This window comes from Pseudochaenichthys georgianus, chromosome 9, assembly GCF_902827115.2.
Source record: "Pseudochaenichthys georgianus chromosome 9, fPseGeo1.2, whole genome shotgun sequence".
Taxonomy (NCBI): domain Eukaryota; kingdom Metazoa; phylum Chordata; class Actinopteri; order Perciformes; family Channichthyidae; genus Pseudochaenichthys; species Pseudochaenichthys georgianus.
Window position 1 is genome coordinate 27308414 of NC_047511.1, and position 16029 is coordinate 27324442.

The 16029-nt window shown below is 39.0% G+C and overlaps 1 protein-coding gene across 2 annotated transcripts in view; it reads right to left on the reverse strand.

Moving 5' to 3' along the window:
• Positions 1 to 16029, reverse strand: part of ccser1 (coiled-coil serine-rich protein 1) — a 139370-nt gene that overhangs the window by 77954 nt on the left and 45387 nt on the right. For both annotated transcript variants that reach the window (XM_034091017.1, XM_034091016.1), the window contains exon 8: positions 12210 to 12287. In XM_034091017.1, coding sequence (XP_033946908.1) covers positions 12210 to 12287 — 78 coding nt within the window. The remainder of the gene's footprint in view (positions 1 to 12209; positions 12288 to 16029) is intronic.

The following is a 16029-nucleotide window of genomic DNA, read 5'->3' on the forward strand; positions in this document are numbered from 1 at the left end:
CCGGATCCGGACCCAGACGCCGACCTATACGGACCCGAGCTATAATCAATACATTAATAGGGGATTTTTCGGCGCCTCCCGCTTTTTTAACGCTGATTTGGGTGACTTGTGTAATTCGTGGAGAACCGAAGAGTTTTCGACTGACGGACAACTTCTCACTTCACAAAAGAAGAAGAAATCTAGACCGCAAAAATAATTAAACAAGCGAGTACCTGTTTTTACTGGCCAAGGACAGGTTCCTTGAACACAACACGAGCGTAACCTGTCTTCACGTGGTATATGTCTCGTCTGAAAGGAGTGCTGAGCACCGGAACGCCGCTCCAGCCCTTACAATATTGCATATAAGGATAATAATCCACAAGGAGCCGTACACATGCCGCAGTGTTTGCGTGGCTGTGTCTTTAGTTGTAAACTCAGTGGCGATCTGTTGTTGTTAGCATCTGGTTAGCTAGCTATGCTAACGGATTTAAAGAGCTTTTCTACAGCCAGGTGGAAGAGAGCTCTCCTGAGAGGCTCAAATATCCTCAGCTCAGTGAGGTTAAGGCACACCTTGATATGGTCATTATAGTTATTAATGAGACTAAATGAAAAACAGGTAACAAAAAAGTTGTTAAAAATAACAAGAATAGAGTTTAAAAGGGGAGTGATTTGTAAAATATCCAAAAAGAAAAATATGCTTACAGTTCTGTTTCATATGGGTGTTGAGAGATGTATCCATAGATCTCTTAATGTTGCTGTCAAAGTGTACCAGATTGATGCTTTTAACTTCAATATTTTAAGCAAAGGTTGAGTTCAATAATTTGTACGACCCTCGGAGGATGTTGTAAAAATTGAAAGGAAAAAGGTTCCCCACCCCTGCTGTGAATAATAATAAAAACCCTTGATTTTTAACTTAAGGGTGGGGTAGGTAAGTTTCAGAAACCGGCTCGAGATACACTTTTTGTTATATTCCATGGAATGCTCTTAACATCCCGATAGCAATGAATAGCTTAAGTGCTTTGACAAAAAATCCATAAAAAAACGTCATCTGTGGAAGCCGTAATACTGTAAAAAGTACAACTTGACTCCATGTCAGCCCAGATTTACAAACTCCTGGCAGGACAAGCTCAAGCTCAATTCTCACACTGAATTTAACAAAAGTGAGTGGGGGACTGCAATATAAGAGGGACAGAAAGAGAAACTTTGAAACTGTTCAATTGTTATGATGTGTAAAGACTGATATTGTTCTATAATCGGCTGAAACTGTTAAGTCATTATGTGAAACGGTTAACAAAGAAAAAGGGACACTCAAGCTGCTGCTACACTTTATTTTATGTATCTAAAATTAAGCACTTTTAAGATGCATATATTTTCAAAAGCTATTTTATTTATTTTCTCTAGTTTATTTGTAAATGCAGCCCGAGAGGAACATTACACATATCCACAGTATTTAATGTTAATTGACAATAAATATTGTTGTTTTTGAATTGTACTTTCTTTATTTGATTGGCAGTCAGTTGTTGATTACATGCAGACGTTGATAAAGCTACAGGTCACTTCAATATATATCACACTAATTCATGAAGCAAGTTAGACATTTTGATATTCCGGACCTTTCCATGGGGACATTTTCTCTAACTGGACCTCGTTGAATTTTAGTTGAAGACCCCTGCTCTACGACGTCGGCGTATGATCATTTTAAATAGTTTTACGTTAAAGTCAGTACTGACTCGGACGGAAAAATCTAACGTTTGCCTGTAAACTGTGTCCGCCCGGTTTGAAAAAGCAAGTCCGTACATCGACGACGTCGACAACAAACCTTAAACGGCACATTGAGAATAAGCACACGACTAGCCTTTCACGGTATGTGCGAGTGGCGAATAAAAAAGAGCGCCAAAACAGATCCACTACCACCCAAATCCCATTAACATCGTACAGGAGACAAATAATAGCTCGCAGCAACGTATTGAAAAAAGAACTATAAATTAGTTCATTTTTGAAACTATGAACTTTAGTTCAACATTTTGAATTATGAACTATGAACTGAACTAGTTCATTTTAAAATTTGTGAACTGTGAACTGAACTAGTTCATGTAGAAAGTGAACTTTCCCAACACTGAGTGTTAGACATTAGAATTGACTATTCTTGTCTGTCACATACTCTTCTTGTCTGTCACATAAGTGGCGCAACTGAAGCGGTATTGCGCTAAAGGGAAATTATTTTGCCCGAAGAGATTTAGATTTGCCGGCTAACGGGAACTCTGACGTCGCCATTTTGTGTGCTTCGCGGATGCGCTCGGCTCCTCTCGACTGCTACTCGGGTCTGCTCGGTCAGCTTCCGGATGAGGAGGCATTCGTTCGACTAACTTACATTAGATAACATTACAAACATTTTTATCAGGAGCCATAATAGTGTAAATAATGTTTGTTTTGGCAGTTATAACTGAATGTAATGTTTTCTACTTTTTTACATCTGGGAAGGCATTTGCCTTCATCAGATGGAAAGTGTCTTGACCAACAACTTAAGTATTTCTTATAGCTATGCAGGGCATGCAAGCGAGCAAACAAACAAACAAGTGAAATGAAGAATCAAATTGAAATTGTACAATATAATATTGTGGTGGTTCATCTTATAATTCAGTCTAGAGAATGCACCAGACAGCATCTAAGACCTGCAAAAATCTAAATTTTCTAGGGGGACGGAGGCCCCCCAAACCCTTCGTGCGTCATTTTGTCCACGCGCATTTTTCAGGGCAATCTCTATTGGGCTCAGGGCCATCTGTAAATTAGCTCCCAAAATCCTTAATGTCATGCACTGCTTGTGTTTCAAAGTTGATAAAGTGAAAACAGCCAAGAAATAGCTGCCAGAGCGTCTCAGGCTACACACTGACTCATGGGGAGGTTGAGAATAAAACATTTAGCTGTTTTCCAGACCTAGCATTTTGATTAAAATATTAACTCAATTTGAATATTGTGAGGCAGATAAGTTGTACACAGAGTGAAACAGAGAAGGACAGAGGGAAGAAGGAAAATAAGAGGAAAGGAAAAGAATAACAGAGTGTGAGAGAAGGAGCAATAAAATGGAAAGAGCGAAAGGACAGACGGCCATTACCTCTTCAAGGACATAAAGGCAGGAGACATAAAGAGGGGCAAGATAACAGGAGGAAAACGAGGGGGAAACGGGAGAGAAGGGGGACAGTTAGGGAGAGAAGGAGAGGACAGAGAGGGCCTGGGGCTGAGCATGATGGTCAGAGACCGTGGGGAGCCATCGAGCTCAAGGACAGACACAGAGTCAGAGGGAGACCACAGGGAACCATAGAGCTACTACAACGTCCTCTAAATGACCTCATGATGCACACACAGAGCGAGCCTTCTGCTGAAGTCAATTAACTTTTTATTAATGTAAAAAATAACTTGAAAAATAAGCACATCAAATGATTGTAATGGCTGGATGATCAAAACACTTGTTGAGTGGTGAGAGAGACTCATTTAGTTCCAGTCAATTGTCCTCAAGGGATGAGTGCTTTATAATGTCTTCAAAGTAAAACACCAGTATCTTATCATGCAACAGAAAGAGAATCTGTTAATGTTCGATAGTTAAAACTAAAAGTAATGCTTTCTTTTATATTCCAGTGGGTTTAACCTGATGGTTAAAATGGGATATGCATGTAAATATGTCGTACAACCTCCTCTGAAGGTAATAGTGTAAATGGAAACGGAAAATGCTGTAGTGACATTTTTTGTTGACCAAAGTTGTTTTTTAATGCAGTGTGTAAAAATGATTTCAATAATTATCAGATGAATAGAATGAATGGATCGATGGCTTAACAGATAGAAACATAATTCATTAATTTAAGGTTTTGCTCAAATCAACACATGCGTATTATGAGATGAAAGGTTGGTAATACTGCAGGTCAGTATAGGGACAGTGTTTGCTACAGTTTGTTGGTGTTGACTTACACTACGCAATTGTCTCAGAAAGTTTTGATGGGTTTTGTTTTCTGACTTCCTGATTAAACAGGTCTAATTAATGTTGAGGTATGTGTGTGGGCTTAACAAAATCACAAGATAATGGTCAAGGAGGACAAAGTAAACATTACTACTGTAATCGAAGGTGATAAAACCTATTCAAGGCAACCTTTCCCACTAGGAAATTGAAAAACAATTAAGAAAAACAAAACAGTTTTGAATCAAGTGGAGAATAGGTGCCAGGTGTTAGAGATAATAAGGATATGTTTTCCAAATGCTAGGACAGCATAAATATACTAATATGAGATGCTGATGGGACTGAAAAATCATTTACATGCTGTGACAATTACTACATTAGTTGCCCCCTTCAATTAACCTCAGCCAAAAGGAACTGAAGGCGGTTCCAAATGAACTGTCTGTCTAGAACAGCACAGTGTGTTTGCCTATATACTGTGTGTGCGTGTGATTCAGTAGTTATGTTTTGAATGTCCATGAGTATATCTAAATCCATGCAGACTTGTGTTATTTGTCTACGTGTCAGACATGACCTCAAGAGTATAAACAGAAATAAAGAACTTGCGATCGGTTTAAGCAGTGGGAGGAAAAGAGAGGGATAAGACAGAGAGAGGTAATGAACCTCAGTTAGAGGTGTGATGACATACATTTAATGAAAATGTTACTTACTTTGTTGTTAGTCAATACCTAAAACTGAACAGCCTTACCATGTAATATCCTACAGAAATCATGAAAATATGAGAAGATATTAGCAAAACTAAAATGAGAAAATGTTGTTCTGCTTGCTGAAAGAAGCCCCAAATTGTGTATTTAGTCACCCATCAGGTATAATTCAAACCCATTTGTATGGCTGAATTGAATGGAAAAGGCTGTAGAGCATGCCAATGTATTTCTAATGTGATTGGAATGGCCTCAGTGGGGATACATCTGATCAAAATCATTGGACTGCATCCACTTTATGGGACTTTGTACAGAGGTTGAGGCCACTTTATGTTTGCAATCAGCAGCAAATTGAAGAGGGTATGGATATGAATTGCATTTCCCTTGTTAGCAGAAATTATTCAATTAGTTTACAAAAACTGAGGAAGACACAAAAAAGTGATGGTTGTTTATATATAACTTCAACACTGTCTTCCTTAAATTTGTTAAACAAATTGGCCATTTAAAAAAAAAATAGGGAAAGAGGTTTAAGAAATAACAGCAGGATCAAATGCATTCTCACTGTTGTCTTTATACCGACTGAGATTTGAAAGATCAGAAAGGAAGGTAAAGCCATATAATCATCTCAACCATTAGTGACACTATATATTTGACTACCAGCAGAACCTATTCAGCCCTGCCAGTACCTGCTCAAAGACTCCAACAGGATGACAAGGAGGTGGAGGTGTTTAACATGCAATCATTTTTCAACACTATGTCAACCTATGAAGGCATGCCTGACAAGATTATAATAATAACAATAATAATAATAATAGATTTATTTTGTAAGCGCTTTCACAGGTGCTCAAAGTCGCTGTTACGTGCCAGGCAGGCTGTACATGTGTGGTTTTCCTTCCCTCCTGTGTTTCTCTCTTCTCCCTGTCTTCTGCACAGCTAATCAGCAGCTGATCGGTATCTGCCTGTGCACCTGAGTCTAATGGCTGATTGGATCCTCTCACCCTCAGCTGGCCTATCAGCAGCCAGGGCCGACCATAAAGGAGGCACCCAGGAAGTCTTCTATCTCTCACTCTGGGCCTGTTGTTCAGGAAGGAACACGGCTGTGTTTAGCAACTAAAGCTCTTTGAATACTCTGACCTTTGTTAATGTGTGTGTGTTGAGAGGTGGAGGAGTTAGGTAAGTCTGGGGTACCCTGTACATTTCTCTAGTGATGGCGAGATGAAGCCTTATGAAGCTTTCCAGCCAATTGGTTCACAAAAGGGTTCATCTCATGAGGCTTCATCATGGGCTTCATTTGAACACAAACCCCCCTGTTGGTCAAAGTGTGTAAAACAGGCAGATTGGACTTCTCAACAGTGTGCTCTATCTCATACCGAGTTCCCAATGAGTAAAGCCTTAGAATAACTCTAAACAACGAACATTAAATCATATTTTCACGTTACCAATATTGTATTTATTCCAGTTTAATGATTGTGATTGAAAAGCCTAAGGAGGCTGGTAAACATTGCAAAGAGGGATTTGTATTCCTTAATAATATTCATAAACTTATCCATGGTGTAGCCTGAGAAAGGCTAAACCATATCAAAGAATACATTTATTAACTACATTATCTCATTTAGCTGTAGCTTTTATAAACAACAAAAAGACGTATTGATGAGTCGTTGAACCAGGGACCCTGCGGTCATGAGTCAACTGCTTTCAGGCTGAGCCACAGCACACACTAAAGCTCCCTGAAAACACTGCAACATATGTATTCCTGTATTTATTGATGTTTTTATTCCTACATTTATTTATGCTTGTATCTATTTATTATGACATGTTCCGACCTCTATATGAGTCTGAGCTCTTTTAATTACATCGTGTCACCAGCGGGCCCGGGTACAGGAGGGGTAATATGGTTCTTAGTATACATCCATGGGTATGAGCGTTGTGGTTCAACCGATCTGAATCGCTTCGTGAAGCAGTCACGTGGTATCGACAGGCAGCGAGGCTTCGTTTGTCATCGGTGACGTCACTGGCCCAAAACGATACAAGCCTCGAGACATGCTTCACAAAAAACTTCGGGGATTACTCGACACACGCTCCGAAGCCTCGGCGCAATACGTAACATCACTACATTTCTCACCACCTAGCTAACTATTGTTTAGACACACTAGGTAAGCGGATTGTTGCCACCCCTGTATATTGTTTTGTCAAATTCTTTGTAGTTAGTTAGTGAGGGTTTTTGTTTGAGTTTTGGTTTCAAAGGATAGATGTAGAGATAGGCCTGGTTTTGTTATGCTTGTTTCTTTTGTTTGGCACAATCCTTTGACTCCAGTGTTTCTGTTTAATTGTATGTTATGATAGGTTACAAGGAATAAACCTTTTTGTCAACCTTTACTCTGACTCTCTCATAATTATTGGTTGTACGTTATTGTCTCCAAGTCCCCTAGACCTTAGTGGGGACGTAACAGTCGCTTACAGAAATAGTGAAAAAGAACAACAAATAAATATAGTTAAAGTCACATTAAAATCAAACAATACAACAACAATCACACATTAAAAGCCAGATTGAAGAGGTGAGTTTTTGTAAATTGAAGATTAGCTTTAAACTTTCAATTAAAGGTCTACAGTGTATCCACATATCGTAACCCCAAAGGGAGGCGGTTCCTATCAGCAACTGATAACAACACAAAACAAAAATATTGTGTACCAACACAATGGCTAGTAATGTATTGTATAAAAATGGAGCAAAAAAAACAAGACACATAAGCAAACGAATACAAGACAACACATGTACAAGGCTCCCAGGCATCAAGTAGTCCCACTCTGGTTTAAAAAATATTTCTCCATGTTGCTTTCTCTCTTCTTCCCCTCTGTGTTTATCAATTATCAGTCTGACTTTAATTATGACTTTATCAGCACACTATTTATTCACACTGATAGAAGCAGGCAAGACACGTAGCTTAAGTGCAAAACAAACGAGAGAGGAGCTGATGGAAAATTAATCAGCTGATAAACAGATACAATATCATACCTTTAAGAATTTACAATTTAAAATAGTGACCTTTTACACCTGTCTATATGAATTGCTTCGTATTCGTAATTGCTTTGTCAGTAGACTATAAAGACAGGGCCACCATCTCTTCAAGTATACTGTGATTCAGGAGCTTTGAGTATTTCTAGACACATGTGTACAGGACAAGCTGTTATGCTTTAACTGTCCTGTATAAACCAAAAGACATGTTGTGTGTGACGAGCAGGAGCACTCATGTGATGCTATAGGTACTCCAGCTGTCTGAAGCACTTCACCAGGCAGTAAAGCTGACACCACGCACAGAGAGTTAGGAAACCTGTCACACCACTCCTGTAATATTGATGTTGTTTGAAATATAAGAGAGATTTGTCACCTGCCTAGATGTCCTTAAAACAGCAATACCCCCAGAGCTGGAACTATCACTGAGACATATTAAAAATAGCATAGGAGGTTGTAAAAATTAGGCTAATCAAATGCAGTGAAATACTGTACTGTATTTCATGTTGCTGAGACAGGAACCCACAGACAAATCAAAGGTAATATAAAACATGAAATATTAGCGGACTAGACAGACTTTAACTACTGCTTCGATCAAACATCCAGATACAATTCTTGAGTATTTTGACTACGAATAATTGTCTATGTGTTCTGATTTCATTAAGACTCTTTGAAACTTAAAAGGCACAACCTTTTAAGATGCTTGGCAGGAAACATTTGCCATCTGGAATCATTATTATTGTTGTAAGGACATTTTGCTGTCAATATGTTTTACTCTAGCTGATGCTTCAGTCTCTTGAATATTTTTTCTTTAGTTACTGCTCACTCCAGATCTCTGCTTTCCTCTTATCAGCAGGTGTCATGGATGGTTCCTTCAGAAAAAAATGTGTTTCATTACATTTCATTGAGATGACACAGCTGTTTAGTGTTAGGATGAGGTAGGTCTGGTAGTACAATTTAATCTTCCCTTTTAAACAACAGCCACAAAGTATAATTTGTCCCAGAAAAAGAGTGATCTAATGTATTAGAGAATACATTATAGGACATTACCCTTTAGGATGTGGGCGTAATGATTCTTTTGAGATCTAAAACCCTTATTTAAACATTACATAATTCATATCAAAACAGTTTTATGGAGGAAAAGATATTTAGCATAAAGTAATTCAGGACAGAAACTCCCAAGAATGTTCTCTCTGTGTGAGAAAACTGGCCATGCTAGCTTTGAGTGTGAGGCCCAGACAACGGGCAGGAACGTGTGTTGGTGGAGAGGTTACCAATGAGAGAGCCAAAAAAAGAGACACAGATGAGACTGGCCGGCTGTTTTGCTTTCCAACTTTTTCTATAATGTAATTAAATATAGTTCATAGATGCAGCCACACAAAATATCCCCTCCCTTGGTGAAATGTGATGTCTATAATGTGCTTCCCACACAGAAGAACCATATTTTGCTGAAGCTTTTTTATAAAACACAAATACATACTGAACAGTATGTACTGTAGATGCTGTGTCTCTATTTTATGCATGAATATAACATTATGTGTGTGTGCCCTTTAATTACTGATTATACATCCTATTCTGTCCATTAAGGCTCTACAGAAATGCATTATATAACAGAACTGCATGAATTTCAAAGGAATACTGGTGAGTAATGGAATGATATATAAAAAGAAAACACTATGTTGCAGCGTGACACACTTCAATTGTTTTTTACACAAAATGTTTGCCAACAAGGCATGGATAAATATTTTGTGGTAGATGGAATTGGACAACGTTTATGAAGTTGATGCAAACGGATCTCACAAAGGAGTGGGATCTTTAGGGGTTTGTGTTTATTATTGTCTGTTGCATGAGTTTGTTTCGTGTAGAGTTTATGCGCCCATGAGACTTGTATCTTGACGTGATTTTGTGCACAGTCTTTTTAGCGCCCCCACTGACCTTGGTGTGGGGAACAGCCTGTAATTATATATAGGCAGTCATTACAATTATGCAGCATTAATTTCTAATTATGCAGCATTTGACACAATGATACATGTCTGACTATAAAAAGAAGTTCCTCATGTCTGCTAACACCAGGTGAACATACACAAATGTTACTTAATTAGCTACAAAAGTTGCTATCCTAGTTGCTGTTTTTAAACTCAGGTGGTTTGAATAAACCTCTTGTAACAACTCTATTCATCATTTTTACCTCAGTCTTTTAAAATACAGTAGAACACTTAAACTGGGACAAAATCTGTTTAAAATCATGTCATATGCGTTGAGTCTAAATTAAACTGGGTTGCACTGTGACACTGCAGTCTCTCAGGTGGCTACTCCAGATTATTTTTACACCCACGGAGTCGTTTTCTTGAGCGCCAGGATAACGTCTCTGCTTCTTGCCCCTCCCTCAAACCTTCTTTTTCTTATTTCCCTCCCATCCCTCTTTCTCTTTCATGCTCCTCCTCAAACTCTTCCTCTCTCTCACTTCCATCTCTTGCACTCCTATGTAAATGTTTCCTTTATACAAATGTATCCAACTTAATATCTTCAAACTAAATGCATTTCGTTTGTAAGAACTTGCTCCTGAGCCTATCTTACAATCAAGTAAAACAATGTAAAATGCTCAGCATTGCAACTGTTTCTCCATATTTCCCTCATGCAATAGGCCACCTCCAAATTTGTGTTTTCTTTTCGATGCCTTCAGCTCTGTCAAAGGGTTAGCTTTTGCCTCCCACCTGCTTACTCATTCTCTGCTATAAATACCGATCACACTTCTGCTACCTCTTAAAGTCTCCTACCTAACCTTTTGTCCTTTGGCTGTTGTTTTTGATGCCACTGCCCTCCTTCTCTCAATTTGGAAAAACCACAATCCATTTTTCAATCAATCAAACCTGTTCTTAAAATTGGATCTTAAAGGTGGGGTATGTAATTTATTTCAGAAACACTTTTTGTTATATTCCATGGAATGCTCTTAACATCCCGATAGCAATGAATATATTAAATGCTTTGACAATAAATACATAACAAAAATGCCATCTCTGGAAGCCGTAGTACTGTAAAAAGCACAACCAATCATCTGAGCCGGCCCGGCTAAAATAACTGGATGGCCTACCTGCCTGTCAGCCTTCCATCTGTGCACAAACTTATCTCGTGCCCTCATTGGTCATGTGCGCGTTTGTGTGTGTTGGAGGAGGGGCTCTGTAAGGAAGTGGCAGATTTGTTCTGGCTGTGTATTTTCAAATTCTAGCGCACTCGAGCTGGTTTCTCCAAAATGACATATACCCTACCTTTTAAGGATATTTTTTAGGATCTTAAAAAAATAATCAAAACAAGTTTCTTTCTCCCTAATCAAGTTTCAATATTATGTATTATGTTAAAACATTTTCTCCATACAAGCTACATCTGAGTTAATCAATTTTTATAGCTGGAATATTGAAATTATTTATTGGTTTCATGTCCAGTCTTTATAATAAAGGTTTGGACTGTTTAATAGAAATATAAAAGACATTTTCCCAAATATGTTTCTAACTTTTCTATTTAAACTTTTCTATGTTTCCATGCGTGAAGATGGAGAAACAAAGCAAAGACCCTGGAAGTTTGAGCCAGGGCAGCTTTCTGCATGCTGGGTAACACCCTAGATTTTGAAATGTTTTCTTATCCTCGCGCTGCCACTGATACTCCATGTAGGTCAATAAAGAGGGCATGTACTCACACAAGCATCCACCCTCTCTCACACACACAAACACGACTACATTGGCACTGTGTAAGGGCCTTACCTTGTTGTCGCATTATACTGCACTACATTTTATAGAGATGTTACTATTCTGTACATCCCGTATGTGAAAGAAGGGGGGGTTAAAAAAGCAGCACAGAGTTGAAAAGGTTCGCCCCTACTGCTTCTCTCTCCGGTCTAACAAGAGCTATGCTGCCATCCAACTAAATCCCAGAGAAAAGCTTGACAAAAGCTCTCCCTTGGTAAACCTAAATCTTGCACACATGCACGCACGCACGCACACACACCCTGCATTAATACATCTTATCACACATTGCTGATGGACTAGGTTGACAGAGGGGGGTCTTGGGCCTGTCAAGCAAAGCACTTTGCCCCTTTCTCATCCCATGTATCCTCACCTCTCATTGCTTTTCGCTTCTTTATTTTTCTTCTTCTCCCTCCCTGTCGTGCTGCTATTTCTTCCTATTTGAACTCTTTGTGATTCATTATAAGCCAACGTGGAAAAAAGGCTGTTAATTGTTCTGATGATGGAAAAACTGGAGGAGACACATGGATCAAAAGAGGATTCTGTTCCTATTTTTGATCACAGACCGACTGCTGTGTTCTTTTAATGAAACTAACAGGCTCTATGTATTTGATCAGTGTTTGAGTAAATGTGTGTAGTTTCATTTTTGGCCACCGAAATACACATCTACAGAGCTCCACAAAACTGATGTATGTTGTGTAAAAAAAGGTATGTTTTTGTAAAATATTAAACTGGGCAGAAACGTATTGGACACTTTAATAGAGTAAATCTCTCCTTTCTATCTTAAATTCAGTATTGTTGAAATGCCTAAAGCAACATACAATGGTCTGCTTTGTTACCTTAAATGGAAGGGACTTTTCACTGCAAGGGCTTATGGGTAGAGACTGGAGGCTGCTTGCAGGACTTGTCTCAGTGCTCTGAAAAAGACAAAAACATAAATGACATCAAGATGAGGTCTTTAAGTGCTGCTGGTCAAATAGTGATCTGCATAGAATGAACAGTCACAGTTAATACTCCTCTGTTTGTAACAAGATAAAGGAATGTGCAAGTATTTTCACTTTCAATACCTCCAATTAAATGTGATGATAAGCAATATTGACAAAAACATTACACAATTAAGTCTGGCTTCTCATTCAATAAGAAGCTAGAGAGAGGTAAGATAGACCAGTTATATCAAGATAGGTGCTCATTGGAGCTGCAGCATCCTCAAACCTCAGTGAAGAAGTCATTTTCAGCAGAATATCTGCAGGGCAATAATACATCTTGTCCCTTAATCTTTGAAGCACCTTTTGTTCCTGAAAATGTAAGACACTTGGTCCATCCCTCTTGTGACTTTTCTCACCAAGTTTCTAAATAATCCATGTTTTTTAAAACCAGCTGCGATCAGACTCATTTCGGCTCTGCTTCTCCACACAGGTGTCTAGTGGGCAGAGGACAGGGGCAGCTAGAGGGGGTTAGAACATACACACACGCACACACACTGCACACATTCATGTGGCAAAGGGTGCACAAGCTGTCACGTGTACGCAGACACACACAGTCCTTAAAGAGAGCAGACGGTGGTCTAAATGTCACCTGTGGGGGCTTATGATAGGACAGATGGTAACACTGGAGAAGATAAATTCATGTCTTCAGGCAGGACTGCTGATTTGGATGTAATGCAGCATGGTGATGACATGACAGCACTCACAGGAAGTATACGAGAGGTCACATGACAAAAACGTGACAAGGAACAAGAAAAGGTAAAGTTAAGAATGAGCCTGAAACGTGTTCAGCCTCCACACTTCAGAAAAGGTCTATCCTTCTTGCAGATTTATATGCAACCCAACCCCTCTAATGTTGGAGAGAAACATCCAACAAAAGATGCTGCTTTGGCTAAAATATTTGTGTTGTTTGTGTATGTTTTTGGCCTTGTTTCAGGTTTTGAAGGTAGCTCTGAAAAACTCCAGGGACCAAATCTTTGCACGGCATAAATTTGATGGTTTATTGGTTTGGCTGACCTTTTAAAGAAGCATACCTCCCTATCAGAATTATAGGTGCGCTATGGCGGCAGGCCCTCAATGTGTCATTGGTGATCAATGCCTTTCCCCATGTGGAGAGACAGGCGCACACTCACTGACACCCTAACACTCTCTGTCTCTCCCTCTCTCTCTATAACACACACACACATTCTCTTTAAGGTCACCTCTGTGCCACAGGCCGCAACACACAACTGTCCTCACAATTAGATGTGGTTCAGTAAAAATCCTTTCAGATTAGAGAATGAGGAAAGCTGCCTGGGAGCTCTGGATTTAATGACTTGCACTACCTAGAAGTTAAATGTCTAAAGATGATGAATGGCCCGAGAAAGGAAAGCAGGTTTTTTTGCTTGATACACCCCTTTAATCACATTCACAGTGTGAATCACGAAATGAAAATCTAACAAAAAAACCTCACAGTCTCTTTCATTGACATTTGGCCTTTTTGTCTGAAGGCAGCATCTTTAACAACAAACAGCAATTCGATTTATTGGGTTCTTTGAAAAACAGAGTGAGTGTTTTACATTTGAAATATCAGCACCTGCATTGCTAACTTTCTTTTACTTGTTGTTATTAATAATTTAGCTTTTTCCTTTTTCATAAAGCTGGTCTCACAATGGCTTCAGAGATGAATGCAACTGCTTCATATGAAATAAACAATAGATTTGTCAAATGCACTTTATCATACAGACAGCTATCTCTATAAGGTTTGGTGGAGGCAGCAACAATAAGCTGCTGCCACAAGGCGAGCAGCTGCCTGGGGGTTAGGGTCACTGGGATGGGTCGAGGGGCTGCAGGGACAAAGGCTAACAAGGCCTGGCAGTGCATGTGCGGATATTGCAAAAAACCTCATACCAATTGCCCACAAAGACAGCAACAACATGCAATAAGGATATAATATATATATATAATATATATATATATACCCAATATATATATATATATAAGGATGTCACCGTTTTTCTAGAATCCATGGCTGACATTGACAAATAGGGATCATTGTGTAGGGCAGAGGTTCTCAAAGTGGGGGGTGTGCCACCCCAGGGGGGCGCAGAGGCATGACAGGGGGGGCGCGAGAGACCAGGAGGAAAAATGGTTATACAAAAAAAAAAAGATTAAAAAAAAAAAAAATCATATTAAAAAAAAGTATTGATTCGAAAATAATATGATACAGTACAGTACTACGTCTGGGTGTCTGTGTTTCATTAAAGCTCGGCTCTGTGTGTGTGTGGAACGAGCCATTTTGTGTGTGTGTGCGCAAGCGAGAGAGAGAGAGAGAGAGAGCGCACCGGTACCCGAGATCGTTGATGTTAGGTTCTGGTGCTAGCGAGCTACGCTAACGGATATAAGTTTTTTCAACAACAAAGTGGAGGAGTCCTCTCCTGTCAGACTGAGAGGCTCAGTGAGCTAAAGGACTCTCTCAGTGTTATCTCAGTGGGTCTTAAATGTTTTGGTCACCATTAATGTAAACAATTATTTCCGAGGCACACGTTTATATGATTATTATAAAAAATAAGAGAATAAATTAAAAACAGGTATGAAATACTATATGACATTAAAAAATTAATAAAGTTTAAAAGGCGAGTGATTTGTAAAATATCCATAAAGAAATAGTCAATCTGTTTACAGTTCTGTTTCATATGGGTGTTGAGAGATGTATCCATAGATCTCTTCATTTTGCTCTCAAAGTGCACCAGATTGATGCTTTTAACTTCAATATTTAAAAATCTTCCACACACCACATATAAAAATAGCACTTTACCCCTGCTTACACCTATATGCCGTGAGCTGATTATCGAGCCTTCATTGTAACAGTTGCGGGTACGTATGCGTGGGGATTGTTGCAGTAGAAAATTCCACTGTAGCGCCCGGTACATTAATGGGAAACCCTAAATGTTTGAGCACCCTCTATGAAACGTCAAGCTACCCCAGAGCACTCCCAAAATAAATCTCTGGCGCCGCCACTGAGCCTGACTATTTGTGTTGGGGGGGGGGCCCGACTTTTTTTTTTTCTCCAAAGGGGGGGCCTGACAGAAAAAGTTTGAGAACCACTGGTGTAGGGCAACATAAAGGCACACGTGGACAGTGGCATATTAGATATGTATCTCTGTGCAGCCGACAGCATAAACTGCTGAGAGGGAAACAACTTAAGGATGGATTGAGTCTGTACAGCTGTTTTAAATATGCTAATGTATATGGAGCAAATACACTGTTGGGGCATTTTTAAGCCTTTATTGCAGTAAGTAGAGAGAGATGAACAGGAAATAGAGAGATTTTCCTCAGTCCATCCCTAACTTTTGATGATGGATGTTGTCCTTGTTATAACTTTTTGAAAGCAACTAAGAAACTGGTATGTTATTTTATGTTTTTTTATCATTTTATTTACTGCTACCAGGTCCTTCTGCTCACAACTGTTGAATGATATTAGACTTCCTTGTTCATAAAGCTGGCTAATATAACTGGACTTTTTGAAAGCTTAATTAAGCATGTTCTGTCTCAGTTGGCAACAACACTTAATTCATTAAAAAGTATGATGGACAGTCTAGCTTGAGGCACTACTAATCACCTAAATCTGGATAATGTATGAAGTTTGCAAAAACTGCTGCACAATCCTAACCATTTACCAAGTTATTCTATTGAA